We start from the raw sequence: 20,533 nt of genomic DNA, 5'->3' as shown, positions 1-20,533 counted from the left end.
CCCATGTCAAGCATCTTTATTCTGAATGTGGGCACAAGAGCCACTCATTTGTTTCTTCTGCCATTGCTTCTCCCTGAGTTATTTGCATTCCTTTTGCTAATATATGTACAAATATCCTCGCATTCCTAACAGCTACCACTAGTTATATTTCTTATGTGTGCCTTGACTTTTCTGATAACCACACTCCATGTTTTACTAATTAAATAATAAGAAATAGAAAACTTTATTTGAAGATCTTGGGGAAGATGATTTATATTAGAACAACATGCATTTGTCTCTCAGGTCCTTCTATCACCTTTAAGCTTCACTGCCATTCTTAAAATTCTCTGATTAATAAATCAGAAATTTGAATCACACCTTTAAATGTAATGCTCTATGTGTAGAGTTGAAATTAAAGTAATCCTGAAAGCAAAGCTGAACAGAACCAGGAGCTATCAGGTATCTGCATCTGCTCCTGTCTCTTTACACAGGTTGCATCTATTTACACAAGATTACGTCTGTTTACACATCTTGTTAGGGATGCATGCATGGATTCAGTAGAGTCCTGCAATCGGGCATATGTGCCATATGACATGTTTCTTCTGCTCATTCAGTCTCCAGTGATCCTTTCTGGAAGTGCTCTTCCTAGTATTTCCTTATCTACTTTTCATATCTCAGCACAGAGTTCTGAGAGATACCATTATATGACTATTTAACAGTGCCTTTATCTTATATTAGAATGGCCAGTAAAAAGCATTAGATTGTCATCTGTTATCTGTAGCAAATGATTCTGAGTTTTGTCCCTTATCCTACCATATATTGTAAGCACGTGTTGCAGTTAGATGGCAATAAAATAAAATGCTTCTATGATTTTACTCTGCACACAGTTTGTGTGGCATTTTATCTCCTACTCCAGAGGCACTCACAGGACTACATCCAATACTGCATGAGCAGACTTCCAGTCGTGCAATGGGGCTTCCCCGTCCTCTCACCCCCACACATCCCAGATCTGCTCAGGAAGTGCTTATGAGGTTCAGGTCTTGTGCCCCTTTCCCCCTTCCCCTTCCTCCAAAGTGGACCTTCATGTTTTATTCCAGGTCTTGGACTATGACAGGTGGGGTCAGTTTATGATACAAAGTAAATGGTCTGCCATTGGTAAGACTGTTGGGGAGGGGCAAAAGCTGCTCTAAGAAACAGGAGTAACAGTGGGTGTGGGGGCAGTTTAGCTTCTACACCAACAATGATCTGGAGTACAGGTAAAACAATGAACTTGGAGACACCATTACTGTGACTGATAGATCAGCCTCTGTATCAGAGGACTGGAGAGCAGCCAATGTAATGCCATTCTTTTTTTAAAAAAACGGGATCCAGGAAATTACAAGCCAGTTAGCCCTGTTCTGAGTAAAGTGGTGGAAAGAATTATCCAAAATAAAATTATCAAGCATGCAGAAGGACACATCCTGCTGAAAAAGAGTCAAGATTGCTTCTGCAAAGGTAAGTCCTGTCTTACAAACCTTTTAGACTTCTTTGAATGTCAACACATGCATGGATAGGGGTGATGTGGTAGACAATGTTTACTTGGACTTCCAAAAGGCTTTTGACAAAGTCCTTAATCAAAGAATCCTCTGCAGTCATGGGATAAGAGCAAAGGTCTTCTTATGGATAGGTAAGTGAACAGAAAGCAGAATAGGAATAGACAGTTCTCACAATGGAGGGACATAAACAGTGGGGTCTCCCAAGGTTCTGATTGGAGTGGGACTGGTATTTTTAATTTTTTTTCATAAATGCTCTGTAGTGAGGAATGAGCAGTGAGGTGACCACATTTGTTGATGGCATGAAATTATTGAGGGCAGTTGAAAAGGGACAGCAAAAGGGACAGCAAAGAGCTCTAAAAGGAATGTTCAAACTGGGGAAATGGGCATCACAATGGCAAATGCAGTTCGATATAAGTAAATGTAAAGTCATGCACACGGGGACAAAAATCTTAACTTCCCCTTATACACTGATGGAGTCTACGGTGGCAGTGACTTCCCAAGAAAGGGATCTCAGAATTGTGCTGGATAGGCTGATGAAAATGTTGACCCAGTGTGCAGCTGCTGTGAAAAAGGCAAATTCCATGTTGGGGATCATTAGGAAAGGAATCTAAAATAGAATAGAACTGCCAACACCATAATGCACTATGCAAATATATGATGCAACAACCCCACTTGGAATACAGTTTTCTGGTCACTGCACCTCAAAAAGGATATTGCAGAGCTAGAAAACACATAGAAAAGGGCAACCAAAATGATCCAGGAGCTGGAACAACACCCCTATCAGGAAAGATTACAATGTTTGGGGCTTTTTAGCTTAGAAAAAAGATGAGTAAGGGAGGACATGATTGAAATTTATGATTTAAGCATGGTGTGGAGAAAATGCATAGGTTTTTCTTCTTCTCTCATAATATTTAAATTTGGGGTCATCCAGTGAAGCCGAATGGCGGGAGATTCAGGAGAGATAAAACGAAGTACTTCTTCATGCAGCACACATTTATACGCTAGAACTTGAGCTGGCCACCAACCTGGATGGCTTTAAAAGGGGATTAGACAAGTTCATGGAGAATGAAACTGTCAATGGCTACTAGTCATGGTAGCTGTATATTTCTTTCCATATGAGAGGCAGCATGACTTTCTATGCTAGTTGCTGGGGGACATGGGAAGGAGGGTGCTATTGCATTCATGTCCTGCTTGTGGTCTTCCCATTGGCACCTGGTTGGCCACTGTGGGAAAAGAATGCTGGACTAGACAGGCCTTTGGTCTGATCCAGTCCAGCTCATCTTATGTTCTTATGATAGAAAATATGCCTCAAGCTCATGATGATGGATGGTCTGCTGAGGGGGGCCACACTGCATCCCTGCAATATCACCTGCTTTGTTCCCCGCAACAGCAGGCATTGTGCTAGTAACAAAATAAGGTGCTTAGGTTGTTCCTTAAAGATGGGTTCTGTATTGCTCTATTGCTCTTTATGTCAGGCTACAACCTGAGTGAGTTTAACAATAGCTTTTCTATACTTTCTGAGAAAGCAACCTTTGGTTTTACAGATTACTAAACTTAACTAATACATGCCAAACAAAATTCCAGAAACTTTACTTAACTTTTCAAGGCCATTTTTCTGCATGTCATTAGCATCCAACCCAGGAGACACAAAGGGCATTTTAATTATCCCTAGAGTTCCTGTCTTGAAAGCCAAAGCTCACTGTTCCTTTCCCTTTCAAGGTGACATTACGTTGGACAGAAAGAAACAGTCAACATTCTCCCACATATCCTCATGAATAGAGAAGGGAAGGCTTCCTTCTTCTCCAACAGGTAGGAACACTATTCCAATATAAAAAGGGAAAAGAGAGAATGGTGGTGACCTATTCAGAAATAAGAAGCTTTGAGTTAGCTTTGTGGGTGACAGTTTGGAAAGTGATTAAGTTTAAGGGAATGGTCTTTTCATTCTCCTTTGAAATATTTAGAACGGCACTTGTATTTTTAAAAAGTGCCTGTTGATTCTTTCTCACTAGCCTCAAAAGATTATTTTGATCAGGCTGCATTGGTAGCTTAATCAACTAAAGTTTTAATTGATTTAATTTAAGATTATGATGAGGGCAATTTTAATTAACAAGGGTCAAATCAAATGTAGTGGAGCTGAGAATATATTTTTGAGGCTATTTTGGAACCACAGCATGTCTTTGGAAACATGTGTGTTTCCATAATAGGAAATGTTAACATGTTAAAGATAGCATTTATTAAATTGTAAATTATTTTACACTTTTAAAAATATCTCAAAAGGACACCTGTAAGTTTTGGTAATATTACATTATTTCAACATATCTGATTAATGGGTTAAAAGAGGTAATAATAAAAATTATTTAATTGGGAGACTGTCCTACATGTGAATTATGCTTACCTCAATTAGGGAAAAATATTTCAAAGTAGGTAAAAGTTCTGAAAGACTTTAAAGAGCATGTCGGCACCCATTACTTATTATGATCATTGGTTTTTCCCTCTGTCGTTCCTATTCATTTATTTGTTATGATCGCATTCTATATAGTACTTTCAGCCTGCACAAAAATGTTCTGAAGCAACTCCATGTTGAAGTAGAGAGTACCTTATTATTTGTCATAATAAACCACTTTTAATATGCATAGTGCTTTTCAGTCTTTATTTAATCACACTGCAGCTCTAAATTGCTGTTATTCCCATTTTTCAGATTGGGAACTGAAGCAGAGAAATAGTGTCTTGCCCAAGACCACATAAGAGTCTATGGCAGAAGTGATATTTGAGAGCTCCAGGCCCCAAGTCATAAATTGGATTTGAGAATTTTTAAATGTCCACAGAATGCTGGAATGGCTGATGTGTGTGTGTGTGTGTGCACACACGCGTGTGCACGCACACGTGTATTATACTGTATTTTCATTTTTTGTGCTGGTTATTTTTATTGCTTTTTGTATTTATTGTGTGTTGTGTTTTTATTTTTTAGTATCCCAGAGAACTCTTGTTATTGACTAGATTAAAAATATAATGAACAAACTCAGTCTACCAACTTGGAGTAAACGCTCAAATAACTTCACATGAATTAGTTATCACTAAACACTTAACCATCTTTTTGAATTCCAAAGATGGTTAAAGGTGGTAAGTGGTGGGTTTCAACACTTTCTCACTATATATGTGAACGTAGAGTAGAAATGATAATCTGCATTATTAACAGACAGCGACTTTGATCTACGGAACTCAGAGTGCAGGTGAAAGATGTGTTTCCTCTATGATGGCATTTGTGCTCCTCACAGAGCAATTGGAGATGGAAAGGAAAAGCCTGCTGCAGGGCAGGAGCTTGGGAAAGTCTCCGTCAGGCTACCTCAGTCATACAGGGCTGGTCCACAATGTTTTGCTGCCTGAGGCAGAGGGCAAAATGGCACCCCTTCCCCATTATGAGGACCGAAGCAAACTGGACTGGCAGTTGAATTTTACTCCAACACCAGAAAAGTGATATGATCCTCCACTGCTGCATCTGAGGGCAGCAGGCTGGCTGAGGGGTTCAGGACTGACCTTGTGGCACACACAGGGCATTCAGGGGGAATGGCTGGCAGACTGCTGTCCCTCAGCATCTGCCACACTCTGCCTAATGTTAGGGCCAGTCCTGATCTTATTATCATTACTGTTATTGTTATTTCTGCAAAAGTAGAAATACAAGGTGGCTTACATAAAATCCACAAAGTACAAAATAAGATTTTAAAAACGCACCTTAAAAACAAACAAATGAACATTTCCCCTCCTCACCCCGCAGATGAACAGTCATGAGTGCAGCCTGTGAGAGACTCTGCACAGTGCTGCTGATCCGCTGTTCAGGGCGGATGCTGAGACTGCCTCCCAGGCTCCCAGCTCCTCTGACACTGGTGGGATATGGGTTGTCCTCCCACCCCCGCCCCCACCCACAGTGCATCACATTCACAGGGAACTTCTTCTGTGTGCAAACCTCTGTAGTTATGGTGGAGCAACTTATTATGGTATCAGGAGGCAGAAGTTGCTCTTAATTGATTAATCTGGAGTTTTTAAATGTGGCCGTGGGTAGGCAGCCTTAGAGTGACAGGGGACCAAAGTACTAAAACTTGCAATCTTTCTGTCTCTTTTAGGTATCGAAATGTCTGTCACTCATAAGAACTCTTAGATTTCTCTAGTGGTAGCCATCATCTCATAAAAGTAAGTATATATTGTTCTTTTATTCCTCTTGATTTGTTAATTGCTTTGGATTTTTCTTTAACAAATCTGGAGAATAATGACAGAGATAATCATAATGATAATCACCACTACCACCACCAATAATGCGAACCCCGATAAGTCTTAAAATAACATGGAAATATCCATGCTTTCTAATCTGCTTTTTAAACGAACTTGTTTTTCTCCAGTTACTTTTTAATTTCCCAACACAAACTGTATGTGTGTGTGTTTTCTTTAATTATCTTCTCTAAATTTTTAGGATGCAGTCCTATGGTGCCTGGGAGGGCATCCCAGGGTCCATAGGAGTTTTTGGATCTCCTGCTCCAAGGGAGGAGAGAGACATCTGCCCTCAGAGAGGGAAGTCAGACCTCATAAGTTTCCTCTGTTGGGCTACAGAAAGGTCCACAACTGGTGCTCCCCCAATGTTAGAACTCTGACTTCAGAGAAGAAAAAAATGAGGCTTTCCACAGGCTGTTTGCCCAACACACCCCAAAAGGCAGCAGCAGGGGGGAACTATACCAATTGAGAGCAGTGGGAAGGAAAGGGGGAAAAATCAATAGCTGAAAAGGACCAGGGGTGTGAGGAAGGAAAAACACAGCTCCCTCCAATTTCTGCCCTGCTGGTGAAAGACTGACAGGGCATAGGAAGTGGTGGGTTCTCCTTGGTTTCTCCTTCCCTGACAGGATTGCTCTGCCAATTGCATTTTTATTCTGAGGTACTGGGGTGTATCAAATAAGGAAGTTAATTGGAAAGTTAATTGTAACAGTACCCCCCAAAATGTGTGTGTGCACGCACAAATTGCATACATATTGTTCAGGGGTGTTGAACCTCTTTCTGAGCCTGAGGGCCAAAGACCATTTTGGAGAAGCTCTTAGGGGTCACATTCCAGAGGTGGGTGGGACCAAAATACCAAAAATGCCAGGATATTGTAGCTAAAAGCTTGTACTGCCAGTAACTAAGCCTTCGAAGAGGCATTTCAGCCTTTAAAATGGGGGCAGGGAAAACATGCAAAAGCTGGGAAACCACCAAATGAGTGCTCATTGAAAAGGTGACACTTGTTAAGATGCTTATTTGGATAATTTGTGACTACACAAGTTAAATGTTCAGAATTGTTTACTTGGACTTCCAAAACGCTTTTGACAAAGTCCCTCACCAAAGACTCCTGAGAAAACTTTGCAGTCATGGAATAAGAGGAGAGGTCCTTTTATGGACCAGTAACTGGTTAAGGAACAGAAAGCAGAGGGTAGGAATAAATGGTCAATTCTCCCAAAGGAGGGAAGTAAATAGTGGGGTCCCACAAGGATCTGTATTAGGACCAGTGCTTTTCAACCTGTTCATAAATGATCTCGGATTAGGCATGAGCAGTGAAGTGGCCAAGTTTGCGGATGACACCAAATTATTAAGGGTGTTTAAAACTAAATTGGAATGTGAAGAGCTCCAAAAGGATCTCTCCAAGCTGGAAGAATGGGCATCCAAACAGCAAATGCACTTCAATGTACGGAAGTGTAAAGGGATGCACGCTGGGGCAAAAACTCTCAATTTCAGGCATAACCTGATGGGATCTGAGCTAGTGGTGACTGACCAAGAAAGAGATCTTGGGGTTGTGGTGGACAGCTCAATGAAGATGTCAACCCAGTGTGCGGCTGCTGTAAAAAAAGGCAAACTCCATGTTAGGCATAATTAGAAAAGGAATTGAGAATAAAACTGCCAATATCATACTGCCCTTATACAAATCTGTGGTGCAACCACACTTGGAATACTGTGTACAATTCTGGTCACCACACCTAAAAAAGGGTACTGTGGAACTGGAAAAAGTGCAGAAAAGGGCAACTAAAATGATTAAGGGGCTGGAGCATCTCCCCTATGAGGGAAGGTTACAACAGCTGGGACTGTTTAGCTTGGAAAAAAGGAGGGTAAGGGGAGACATGATAGAGGTGTACTGAATTATGCATGGTGTGGAGAATGTGGATAGGCCAGGGAGACTTTTTGTTCCATCTCACATAATAGTAGAACCTGGGGACATCCCATGAAGCTGATTGGTGGGAGATTCAGGACAGATAAAAGGAAGGGTTTCTTCACACAGCACATAGTTAAACTACCGAATTCGCTACCACAAGGTATAGTGATGGCCAGCAATTTGGTGGCTTTAAAAGGGGATTTGACAAACTTGTGGAGGAGAAGACTATCAATGGCTACTAGTCCTGATGCCTCTATGCTACCTTCTGTATCAGAGGCAGTAAGGCAGTACACCAGTTGCTGGGGAACATGGGTGGGAGGGCGCTGTTGCACCTATGTCCTGCTTGTGGATTTCCTGTTTACAGCTGGTTGGCCACATATGAACTGAATGCTGGACTAGATGGACCCTTGGTCTGATCCAGCATGGCTGTTTTTATGTTCTTATGTTCTTCGAATGGATGGGTTGTTAACTGGTATATGAACTCTCTCTTTCAGATGAAGTCTGAGGAAAATTAGCTTTTAAACCAACTGTTCTGACATCTCTCTGCTCAAGACAGTACCTCCCCACTCCCCTGTACTGTAGCTTCAAGATAAATGAATACGAAAAAAGAAGAAATGGTCAAGGGGAATCATACTTCGGTGACTGAGTTCATTCTCCTTGGCTTCACAGCTCATCAGCAGATACAGGTAGCCATCTTTGTGCTCTTCCTAGCCATCTATATGGCTACTGTGGTGGGGAACATCGGCATCATCATGTTAATCTGGATCAGCCCCTGTCTGCACAGCCCAATGTACTTTTTCCTCAACAACCTGGCTTTCCTAGACCTCAGTTATTCCTCTGCCATTATGCCCAAGATGCTGGTCAATTTCTTAACAACAAGGAAAACTATTTCGCTTGCAGGATGCATTGCGCAAATGTATTTGTTTGCTTCTTTTGCAGATGCAGAGTGCCTCCTGCTGGCTGCCATGGCATACGACCGCTACATGGCCATTTGTAACCCATTGCTTTATCCTGTGCTTATGTCCCGCAAGGTGTGTGTTTTGCTGGTAGCTGGCTCTTATCTCATGGGCAGCATGAGCTCACTAATGCACACTTACTTTACATTTCATCTTTCCTTCTGCAAGTCCAATGCCATCAATCATTTCTTCTGTGATATCCCTCCCTTGTTGGCCCTCTCTTGCTCTGACACCCACTTCAATGAAGTCCTCCTCTTTGCCCTGTGTGGTTTCATCCAAATTAGCACTTTCGTGTTCATCCTTATCTCTTATGCTTGTATCCTTTGCACCATCCTAAGGATTCACTCTACAGGAGACCGCCACAAAGCCTTTTCAACATGCACCTCCCATTTAACAGCTGTTGCGTTGTACTATGGCACACTTCTCTTCACCTATTTGCGGCCAAGCTCCAACTATGTCCTGGATACGGACAAAATAATTGCAGTGTTTTATACTATGGTTTTCCCCATGTTGAACCCCTTGATTTACAGCTTGAGAAATGAAGATGTGAAAGGCACCCTCAGCAAAATACTGCAAAGAAAAGTGATGGTTCTCAAAAGGACTCCATGAACCTGAGCAAGATTTCCATTTTGTCATTGGCAGCATAACACTACTTGCAAATACAAACTTGAAGCTATGGATCCACAACCACAAAAATTTATCAGGTTGTCACTTGCCACTCCTTTTACACTAGTAGTGCTTGTGTTATATCATATTGTGTTGATTCAGTTCCACGTGTGGCAATTTCTTCAGTTAAAACCTTTTGTTCAATGCATTGTCGGCTCCAGGTTTTTGAGGGCCCAGGGCAAGACCCACTTGATAGACATCCTCCCTCAGTGTGACAAACTTTGCACCACCCCAGTCACTAGCTGCTATTGCTCCTTATCCTCTTTCTCATAATTGCTACCACTGGCTTGTTTGACAGGCGGAGAGCCAGTGAGCAAGTAGGCAGGGACATCTATTGCTCCTCCTTCTCACCATCATGGTGGTCTGGGCCAGAGCAAGAGGCAGGTGAATACGCAGGTTGCAGTGGTGAAGAGGAGGAACAACTCCAGGGGGCTTTCGTCAGTGGGGCTCTGCTGGGGTGTGGGCCCTTGGCAGATGCCCAACCATGCCTACCCTTGATGCCAGCCCTGGCTCAACCAGTGCTCTTTAGATGCTGATGGCTGTGTGTGACTAAGCACTCTTATAATGCAATTTACAAACCACTTCAGGTGGATAACCTTTACTTCTTTGAAGTTACTCTGACTCAGTCAAATAGATATGCTAAGAGCAGGGATGTACAGATTTTGTTAAATCCATTCTGTCTGTGTTTTGCAGATTGTCAGGAGTCTTCTGCTCAACCATCTGCTCATTGACAAAATTGTCTTTTCTACCAGAGTTTCATTCTAGTGCTAATTCACATCAGCATTAATGCACATTAATGAATGCAGAGTAGCGCATTTGCACAAGTGTGTCAGTGTGCTAATGCACACTTGTACTAATGTACAATGCGCACTGATGCGCATTAGCGCATATGCCCCCCAAATGAAAATGGGTCCACAAGACTGTGGAATTCACATGACTTGGAAAAAGCTGTTCCACTGTGGAATCTGTAGGTTGGATTCATAGAAATCTGAACTCATTTGAATCCATTGTGGATTTCTCCGACATCCCTAGCTATGAGTTATATAGTTTATGGATCACAGTCATAAAGTTTCACTCAATGTGTGTGAATTCTGCACTGGTTAAGACTTCTATAAACAACTTCTTGGGATACTGTGAAATATTGTTTTCATCAAAGCCCTATTCTCAAGTCACTCTCCATGCGTAGGGCTTAACATGTGGATGGAAAATGACAGCTGGTCCCACCCCCAAAAGTGCATGCCTCATTGACCCTGCCTTCAATATTCACACATTAAGCATGATGTGTTCAAAGGGGAGCATCATGCAGATAGGCTTCCATGTGAGTGGGAACCCCAGTAATGCAGGATTCCTGACCACATGGACGCCTTTGCACGTACAGTTGTATGCATGTAGGCTCCCCTTTACAGATACACTCAATTCAGTAACATTGGGGATGGAGCTGGTGAGGCATGTGGACTCAGGTGTGGTGCCAGGAGGTATGGTCCTACATCTCCTCTATGTATTTAGCCCTAGACATGGAGAGCAACTATGAAGAACATTTAAGTGATGATGCATTCATAGAAAAACATATCCAGAACAGAATGAGAGGGAAATCCCATTTTGTGCTGATGTTTCTGCATCCAAAACTATCATATAAACTTATCCAAAGAAATAACAGTGATTTCCCCCAATTCAACAATTTGTTCTGGGAGCAGCTGTGTTATGCACATGCAGCTGCTTTATGATTTCCCCACTGATCTCAATGGAAGGAACAGAATGATGTGCCTGTCTCTTTGCACATGTGAACATGTTCCCTTCATTAAATTACTAGAGGAAGATTCAAAATATTCAGCACATCAATACTTAAGGAAAATACAAAAATTCTCCAAAAAAGCTCTTCCCCAGCAAAAAAGGTCTCCAATTAAAAAAATGCATACAAAAATGTGTATATTAGGGATAAGTGCACAAGACATACATATATTCATGAAACTAGTGTTAAAAATGCATTATATTAGGAAAAGTACTTGCAAAAATATGTATATTAGGCAAAATTGCATACAAAGATGCAAGTATTCGAAGAAATACACACAAAAACGTGTACACATTTTTATATGAACTTAAAAAAATATTCTCAAAGTTCAGGACAAACTTAACTTAAAATCTGGAAAAAAAAGAGAAACTGAGAAACCAAAATTGACAGTAGTCATCCACCCCTAGTCTTCACTTGCAGTAAGCTCTTCCCTGCATGCGTGCACGCCCCCCCCCTGCATTTTCCTGGGTCCCTGAAGAATGATGTACTTTCTCCAAACATGCAGGGACATGCACCATGCACAGCCATTCGTGCCTTCCAGCATGTGTCCCACTTTGTATCTTTGGAGATGTATGTCTCACATTGTGTGTTTGCTGTAACAAACACCAGTGATCTCTGCTGCTGTGCAATGAAAAGTGTGAATTGACCCTTTGGATGTGTGTCCAATGCTGGGTTTTACTGTTGAAGTTCACTGACTTAAACTGGAGAACAGATTCCTTTCCGCCACCTGGTTTTCTGCCAATTTCTGGGTCATGCTTGAACTTACTATTTGGGAAGTGGGAGTGAAAGATGACACCCATAAACAATGAGGAAATAGTCCCCTGTCTGTCTGAGTCAGTATTATTCTATACCTTGGGATCCTCAGATTCCATTTCTTTGTCACATTCCGGCAGTCCCTTAAACAAAAATAAATCAAATCTCATGCCAACAAGTCAAGAAATAGGGGGGACAAAAGGAATAATGAAGAAAAAGATGGTGACAGATCTCCCCCTCCCCCATTAAATATGCAGGAAAATGGCATATGAAATTATCAATTCCCAATGAATATGCTTAAATATTTCCACAGATTGTTGGCAAGAATTTCTAGTTCATACCATTCCTAACTTTACAACAAGTTCTCCTTGGCTTATCTGCTGTCATGTTATTTCCCCCAGTTCATGAAAAGGAGCCACATTGTGGTTTCCTCCCATGTGACCTGGAGCTTCTGACATTACCAAAGCATTGTGGGGAGGAAACACACACAGCCATGGCTCACATACTGCTATGGCAATATCCGAATGGTCTCTGTGAGTACGAGAAATAGGGACTTCCTTCAGGCCACACAACATGTTCATGGTTCATCTGGGATTTGAGTTCAGGATTCCCAAGTACAGATCCAATATTCTGTCCAACCACATATTTTACTGACTCTGTGAATTATGTTCTAAAGCTACTTGATTTTGATGTACTCAGAGCTAGCTTATGGTGTTGACACCTGGGCCAAATTAATTTCTGATTCTTATAAGCCTTACACCATATCCAGTGGTGTCATTCCTTGTTCTCCTCGACCTCTCAGTTGCTTTTGATACCGTTGACCATGGTATCCTCCTGGACCGCAAGGAGGGGTTGGGCATTGGAGACACTGTATTGAGGTGGTTCCAGTCCTACCTCTCGGGCAGGTACCAGAGGGTAGCACTGGGAGAGGAGGTTTTAGACCCGTGGCTGCTCACTTGTGGGGTGCCACAGGGTTCCATCCTCTCCCCAATGTTATTTAACATCTATGTGAAGCTGCTGGGGGCTATCATCAGGAGGTTTGGGGTGCGGTGTCATCAATATGCGGGTGACACGCAGCTCTACATCTCGTTCAAATCTTCACCAAGGTTGGCTGTAGAATCCCTGTCCAAATGTCTGGAGACGGTGAGTGGCTGGATGGGGAGGAATAAGCTGAAGGCTGACAAGACCAAGGTACTTTTAGTGGGAGACAAGAGGAGGTTGGGGGATGTTGACCTGGTGTTGAATGGGGTACGGCTACCCTTGAAAGACCAGGTCCGCAGCCTGGGGGTCATTTTAGACTCCCAGCTGTCCATGGAGGCTCAGGTGTCAGCTGTGAGCTGGACAGCATTGTACCAACTCCATCTGATACAGTGGCTGCGCCCCTACCTTCCTGACCATCTGCTCCCATTGGTAGCAAATGCCCTGGTCTCCTCTAGTCTAGACTACTGCAATGCGCTTTACATGGGGTTACCCTCAAAGACGGTTCGGAAGCTGCAGCTGGTACAGAACGCGGCGGCTCGCCTGATTACAGGCAGCCGCTGGTGAGATCACATCACTCAAGTCTGAAGGAGTTGCACTGGTTACCAGTTGTTTTCTGGGCCAAATTCAAGGTGTTGGTTTTAACCTTTAAAACCCTATATGGTTCCGGCCCAGCCTATCTTAAGGAGCACCTCCAGCAACACCAGACAGGCTGCTTAGGGATGCTAAAAACAACAAAAAGGCTTTCTTCAGCTACGTGCATAGTAAAAGGCAGAGGAAAGAAATGGTTGTTCAGCTATTAAATAAGGATGGCAAAACGATAACAGATGACAAAGAAAAGGCAGAGGTGCTCAATTCCTACTTTAGCTCAGTCTTCTCCCAAAAGAGGGTCTATGACACCCCCACCCCCAGCAAAGGTGAAGTACAGGCTGAAGGGGCAGGATTGCAGCTGGAGATCGATAGGCATATGGTCAAGGAACACCTCATTACTTTGAATGAGTTCAAATCTCCAGGGCCAGATGAACTGCATCCTAGAGTCATAAAGGAACTGGCAGAAGAATTATCAGAACTGCTGTCTATTCTCTTTGAGAAATCATGGAGGACGAGTGAAGTGCCAGATGACTGGAGGAGGACTAATGTTGTCCCTATCTTCAAAAAGGGCAAAAAGGAGGAACCTGGGAACTACAGACCAGTCAGTCTGACATCAATCCCTGGGAAAATTCTGGAGCAGATGATAAAGCAATCCATCTGTAAGCACCTTGAAAACAATGCCGTGATTACTCGAAGCCAACATGGATTTGTCAAAAACAAGTCCTGCCAGACAAATCTGATCTCATTTTTTGATCAAGTAACCTCCCTTGTAGACCGTGGGAATGCTGTAGACATCATATACCTCGACTTCAGAAAAGCTTTTGACAAAGTGCCCCATGATATCCTGATGAGCAAACTAGCTCAAAGTGGGCTAGATGAAACAACGATCCGGTGGATCCACAGTTGGCTACAGAATCGGACTCAAAGAGTGCTTATCAATGGGACCTTCTCAAACTGGGGAGAGGTAACGAGTGGGGTACTGCAGGGCTCAGTCCTGGGCCCAGTGCTCTTCAACATTTTTCTTAATGACTTGGAGGAATGCTGATCAAATTTGCAGATGACACCAAATTTGGTGGGATAGCTAATACTTTGGAAGACAGAAACAACATTCAAAGTGATCTGGATAGACTGGAGCGCTGGGCAGAAAACAACAGATTGACATTTCATAGGGATAAATGCCAAGTTCTGCACCTAGGAAAAAGAAACCAAATGCACAGTTACAAGATGTGGGATATGTGGCTCAACAACACTACAAGCGAGAAAGATCTTGGAATTGTTGTCGATCATAAGCTGAATATGAGCCAACAATGTGATGTGGCTGCAAAAAAGGCAAATGCTATTTTGGGCTGCATTAATAGAAGCATAGCTTCCAAATCCCGGGAAGTACTAGTTCCCCTCTACTCAGCACTGGTTAGGCCTCATCTGGAGTACTGTGTCCAGTTCTGGGCACCACACTTTAAGAAGGATGCAGACAAACTGGAGAGGGTTCAGAGGAGGGCAACAAAGATGATCAGAGGACTGGAAACAAAGCCCCATGAAGAGAGACTGAAAGAACTGGGCATGTTTAGCCTTGAGAAGAGAAGACTGAGGGGAGATATGATAGCACTCTTCAAGTACTTGAAAGGTTGTCACAGAGAAGAAGGCCAGGATCTCTTCTTGATCATCTCAGAGTGCAGGACACGGAATAATGGGCTCAAGTTACAGGAAGCCAGATTCCGGCTGAACATCAGGAAAAAGTGTTAGAGCAGTACGACAATGGAACCAATTACCTAGGGAGGTGGTGGGCTCCACACTGGAGGCATTCAAGACAAGGCTGGACAGCCATCTGTCAGGGATGCTGTGACTTGGATTCCTGCACTGAGCAGGGGGTTGGACTCGATGGCCTTGTAGGCCCCTTCCAACCCTGTGCTGTTCAGTCGTTCAGTCGTGTCCGACTCTTCGTGACCCCATGGACCATAGCACGCCAGGCCTTCCTGTCCTGCGCTCTCTCCCGGAGCGTGCTCAAGTTCATATTCATTGCATCCGTGATGCTATCTAGCCATCTCATCCTCTGCCGTCCCCTTCTCCTTTTGCCTTCAGTCTTTCCCAGCATCAGGGTCTTTTCCAGGGAGTTTTCTCTTCGCATTAGGTGGCCAAAATATTGGAGCTTCAGCTTCATTATCTGTCCTTCCAATGAGCACTCAGGGTTGATTTCCTTTAGGATGGACTGATTTGACCTCCTTGCAGTCCAGGGGACTCGTAAGAGTCTTCTCCAGCACCACAGTTCGAAAGCATCAATTCTTCGGCGCTCAGCCTTCCTTATAGTCCAGCTCTCACAGCCATACATTACTACTGGGAAAACCATAGCTTTGATTAGACGGACCTTTGTCGGCAAGGTGATGTCTCTGCTTCTTACTATGCTGTCTAGGTTGGCCATAGCTTTCCTCCCAAGGAGCAAGCGTCTTTTAATTTCATGGCTACAGTCACCGTCTGCGGTGATCTTGGAGCCCAAGAAAGTAAAATCTGTCACTGCTTCCATTTCTTCCCCTTCTATATGCCAGGAAGTGATGGGGCCAGATGCCATGATCTTCGTTTTTTTAATGTTGAGTTTCAAACCAGCTTTTGCACTCTCCTCTTTCACCCTCAACAAGAGGCTCTTGAGATCCTCTTCGCTTTCTGCCATTAGGGTGGTATCGTCTGCATATCGGAGGTTGTTGATAATTCTCCCAGCAATCTTAATTCCGACCTCTGATTCATCCAACCCGGCATTTCTCATGATGTACTCTGCATATAAGTTAAATAAGCAGGGTGACAATATGCAGCCTTGTCGTACTCCTTTCCCAATTTTGAACCAATCGGTTGTTCCATGTCTGGTTCTGACTGTTGCTTCTTGACCCTCATACAGGTTTCTCAGGAGACAGGTAAGGTGGTCTGGTACTCCCATCACTTTCAGAATTTGCCACAGTTTGTTGTGATCCACACAATCAAAGGCTTTAGCGTAGTCAATGAAGCAGAAATAGATGTTTTTCTGGAATTCTCTTGCTTTCTCCATGATGCAGCGAATGTTGGCGATTTGATCTCTAGTTCCTCTGCCTCTTCGAAACCCAGCTTGTACTTCCGGTAGTTCTCGGTTCACATACTGCTGAAGCCTAGCTTGTAGGATTTTGAGCATCACCTTGCTGGCATGTGAAATGAGCGCAATTGTGCGGTAGTTTGAACACTCTTTGGCGTTGCCCTTCTTTGGAATTAGAATGTAAACTGACCTTTTCCAGTCTTGTGGCCACTGTTGAGTGTTCCAGATTTGTTGGCATATTGAATGCAGCACTTTAACAGCATCATCTTTTAGGATTTTAAATAGCTCGGCTGGAATACTGTCATCTCCACTAGCTTTGTTGTTACTAATGCTTCCTAAGGCCCACTTGACTTCACTCTCGAGGATGTCTGGCTCAAGTTCAGTGACCGCACTATCATGGTTATCAGGGACATTCAGATCTTTCCTGTATAGTTCTTCTGTGTATTCTTGCCACCTCTTCTTAATCTCATCTGCTTCTGTTAGGTCCCTGCCTTCTTTGTCCTTTATCATGCCCGTCTTTGCACAAAACGTTCCCTTGAGATCTCCAATTTTCTTGAAGAGATCTCTAGTCTTTCCCATTCTGTTGTTTTCCTCCATTTCTTTGCATTGTTCATTTAAGAAGGCCTTCTTGTCTCTCCTTGCTATTCTCTGGAACTCTGCATTCAGTTGGCTATATCTTCCCCTTTCTCCCTTACTTTTCGCTTCCCTTCTTTCGTGAGCTACTTGTAAAGCCTCATCAGACAGCCACTTTGCTTTCTTGCATTTCTTTTTCTTTGGGATGGATTTTGTTGCTGCCTCCTGAACAATGTTACGGACCTCCGTCCATAGTTCCTCAGGCACTCTATCAGGTCTAATCCCTGAAATCTATTCCTCACCTCCACTGTATATTCATCAGGGATATGATTTAGGTCATACCTGAACGGTTTAGTGGTTTTCCCGACGTTCTTCAATTTAAGCCGAAATTTTGCAAGAAGCAGCTCATGATCTGAGCCACAGTCAGCTCCAGGTCTTGTTTTGACTGACTGTATGGAGCTTCTCCATCATTGGCTGCAAAGGACATAATCAATCTGATTTCGATATTGACCATCTGGTGACGTCCATGTGTAGAGTCGCCTCTTGTGCTGTTGGAAAAGAGTGTTTGCTATGATCAGCATGTTCTCTTGGCAAAACTCTATTAGCTTTTGTCCTGCTTCATTTTGTACACCAAGGCCATGCCTGCCTGTTATCCCGGTGATTTCTTGACTTCCTACTTTAGCATTCCAATCCCCTATGATGAAGAGGACATCTTTTTTTGGTGTTAGTTCTAGAAGGTGTTGTAGGTCTTCATAGAACCGATCAACCTCAGCTTCTTTGGCCTCAGTGGTTGGGGCATAGACTTGAATTACTGTGATGTTGAATGGTTTGCCTTGGATTCGTACTGAGATCATATACTGAGTAGTATATTTGATACCTTCCGACCTGAGGGGCTCATCTTCCAGCATCATCTCTTTTAGCCTTGTGATAGGTTCCATGGGGTTTTCTTGGCAAGAATACTGGAGTGGGTTGCCATTTCCTTCTCCAGTGGACCACATTTTGTCAGAACTCTCTGCCATGACCTGTCCGTCTTGGGTGGCCCTGCACGGCATAGCTTATGGCTTCACTGAGTTACGCAAGCCCCTTCGCCACAACAAGGCAGTGATCCATGAAGGGGCCTTCCAACCCTACTATTCTATGATTTTATCAGCCTTGGGTGGCCTTCTCTCTGTCCCATCAGCCAGGACAGCTAGGCTGGTGAGGACGAGGGAGAAGGCCTTTTCTGTGGTGGCCCCCACTCTGTGGAACTTCCTCCCTAGGGAACTCCGCCATCCCCCCCCCCTTTTAATGAGCTTCTGCCACACATCGAAAACATGGTTGTTCAGGCAGGCATTTGTGGTTGGTTAGGGTATTTTTAATGATGTTTTTAATGTAGAATTTTAGTGTTTTAACTGTTTTGTTGTTGTACATTGCCCAGAGTGGCTGGGTGACCAGCCAGATAGGCGATTAATAAATTTAATAATAAATAAGTAAGTAAGTAAGTAAGTAAGTAAATTCCACTACCGCAAAGCTTCTATCATTTGTGAAAACCCTGTTTTTATCCTTGTACTAGTATCAAATCCAATGCTTGGAATGACACCGTGGGATACAACCCAAAGTTTTGAATTTGACACTTGTGCAAAGATAAAAACAGGGTTTCTGCACGTGGTAGAAGCTTTGCGCCAGTAGAATGACACTACTGGATACAACTGAATGTAACAAATGCAACTGAGGCCCTGTTCATAACAGTCACCACTCCAGTTCATGCGGTGGAGTAATGGCACCCCTCCTCCTCTCTGCCACACACAACAAGCATTGCATGAGGTGCTCAGGCTCATATGAACAATTCACATTATGATTGTGACATTCACATTACGATTCACATTATCTCTTACCCCGTTGTTGTTTTGAGAGAGAAAAATCAGGGCATTGGCTATGATATATGAAAAGTACATAGCAATGCCACATGAACAGAAATCAATGCTGGCACAAAAAAATTAGGTTGGTAATGTATTTAATGTTGCAATAATAACAACAACAACAACAACAACAACAACAACAGCGTTCCTACAGATATGCACATGTTCTATAGATTTGCTTGCAGCCAGTTACATAGCCCAATCAGATATTTATGATCTAATGCTAAGACAGTTCTCACGTTTCAGACCTTAGATCAAGTTCACCGGGGTCCTAGTTCAAAGCTGTTACGCGAGCGCCTTCTTGCCACAGGCTCACTTAGGACCAAGCTACATTCTATGAGTAATGTAGGGCAGTCACGTTTCCTTTCAATTCTCCCTGACAACATGTAAAGAAGGTGTGTGTGATGTGTTGTCATTGTGTTCAGGGTTCGTCTGCCAATTCTCCACTTGATTGGCAGCTGCTTGGAGGGGCAGTGGAAGTCTGTGCATGGAGACAGCACATCATGTGTCTGTCTTCTTTAAGTAAACCAGTACCAGGGAGACATGGGAAAGAGGCATAGTTTGGTAGCAGCAGCCAGCCACTCCTCATCATGTTTAGTCTGGGCCTCGCTTAGAATATATATTTAATTAACAGCCTAGGATGAACAAATATATTACAGAAAATATGTCATTAATTCATTCATAATTAAAACAGTGAAGAACAATAGAACAAAATCATACAGAAGGGTGGTTTCTTGGCACCCAAGTACCTCTGCTAAAGAACATGATTTTTTAAATGACAAATTTGTTTCGCTTCATTTCTGATCCAGATTTACCCAGTTCCCACCTTCCACAATGGACATGGACTGAAAATGCCATCTGTGGTTGAAGGCCATACATTTCCAAGCTTGCATTATGGACCCCCCTCCCCAAATATGCATATGACAGCATGTGTAAATTTGAAAAATGTGCATGAAAAGATGTGTGCTTTTGAAAATGTGCACAAACATGCTTTAATCAATGGCAGAAGAATGCATACATTTCAAAGATGTACACAATTAATGCATACATTTGGGAAAATGCACACAAAAATACACATGATTTTCATGCAAAAAGAAAAGAACAAAGATCACAGTCTGATATGGACACAAGATGGAACACGCTTCGAGGTAGAATTTGGAGTACTTTGACAAGCTTGAGTTTTTTTTGTGGCTCACAACATTAAAATGGAATCTGTACATGCCATAAGTCAGGGCTGGGCAGACTTCAGGCTTGTAGGATCTATGTTGTTTCTAGAACCCTGAGACCCACCACACGGGGCATGATGTAAAAGACATACACTTGGAATTAAAGAATCCTGAGCTCAGGGATTTGTTTTGGGTACCAGAACTGAGTGGAGTTCACAGTCCTGCCAAACAAAAATCCACTCCTGGTTATCATGAACTTTCTTCATTTTAGCAGCATTTTGGGGTCAGAAAAGGGGAGCTGCTGCTATTGTTAACAATTTGGAGTCAGAAATGGTTGCTGATCTACCTAGAGATCTAGCAGTAGATCTAGAACTACCTTCTGCCTATGCCTCCCATAGATAACCAATGGACTTGGAGCTTTCCTCTCTGTTTCATCA

At 43.0% G+C, this 20,533-nt stretch overlaps 1 protein-coding gene across 1 annotated transcript; it reads left to right on the top strand.

Moving 5' to 3' along the window:
• Window positions 1–8,286: 8,286 nt before the first annotated feature.
• Window positions 8,287–9,239, top strand: LOC146358096 (olfactory receptor 5AS1-like). The gene has a single exon (XM_084856513.1). The coding sequence runs from the start codon at window positions 8,289–8,291 to the stop codon at window positions 9,237–9,239; it is 951 nt and encodes a 316-aa protein (XP_084712639.1). The 5' UTR covers window positions 8,287–8,288.
• Window positions 9,240–20,533: the final 11,294 nt, after the last annotated feature.

The sequence above is a fragment of the Heloderma suspectum genome, chromosome 1 (assembly GCF_057233095.1).
Source record: "Heloderma suspectum isolate Gila_16-S chromosome 1, 16-S_ref, whole genome shotgun sequence".
Lineage (NCBI taxonomy): Eukaryota > Metazoa > Chordata > Lepidosauria > Squamata > Helodermatidae > Heloderma > Heloderma suspectum.
Note: the sequence above shows the minus strand (reverse complement) of the source record. Positions and strands in the feature narration are given on the sequence as shown.

Excerpts from the sequence above, each read along its gene's own strand:
- LOC146358096 (XM_084856513.1), top strand. The coding sequence starts at position 8,289 with ATGGTCAAGGGGAATCATACTTCGGTGACTGAGTTCATTCTCCTTGGC.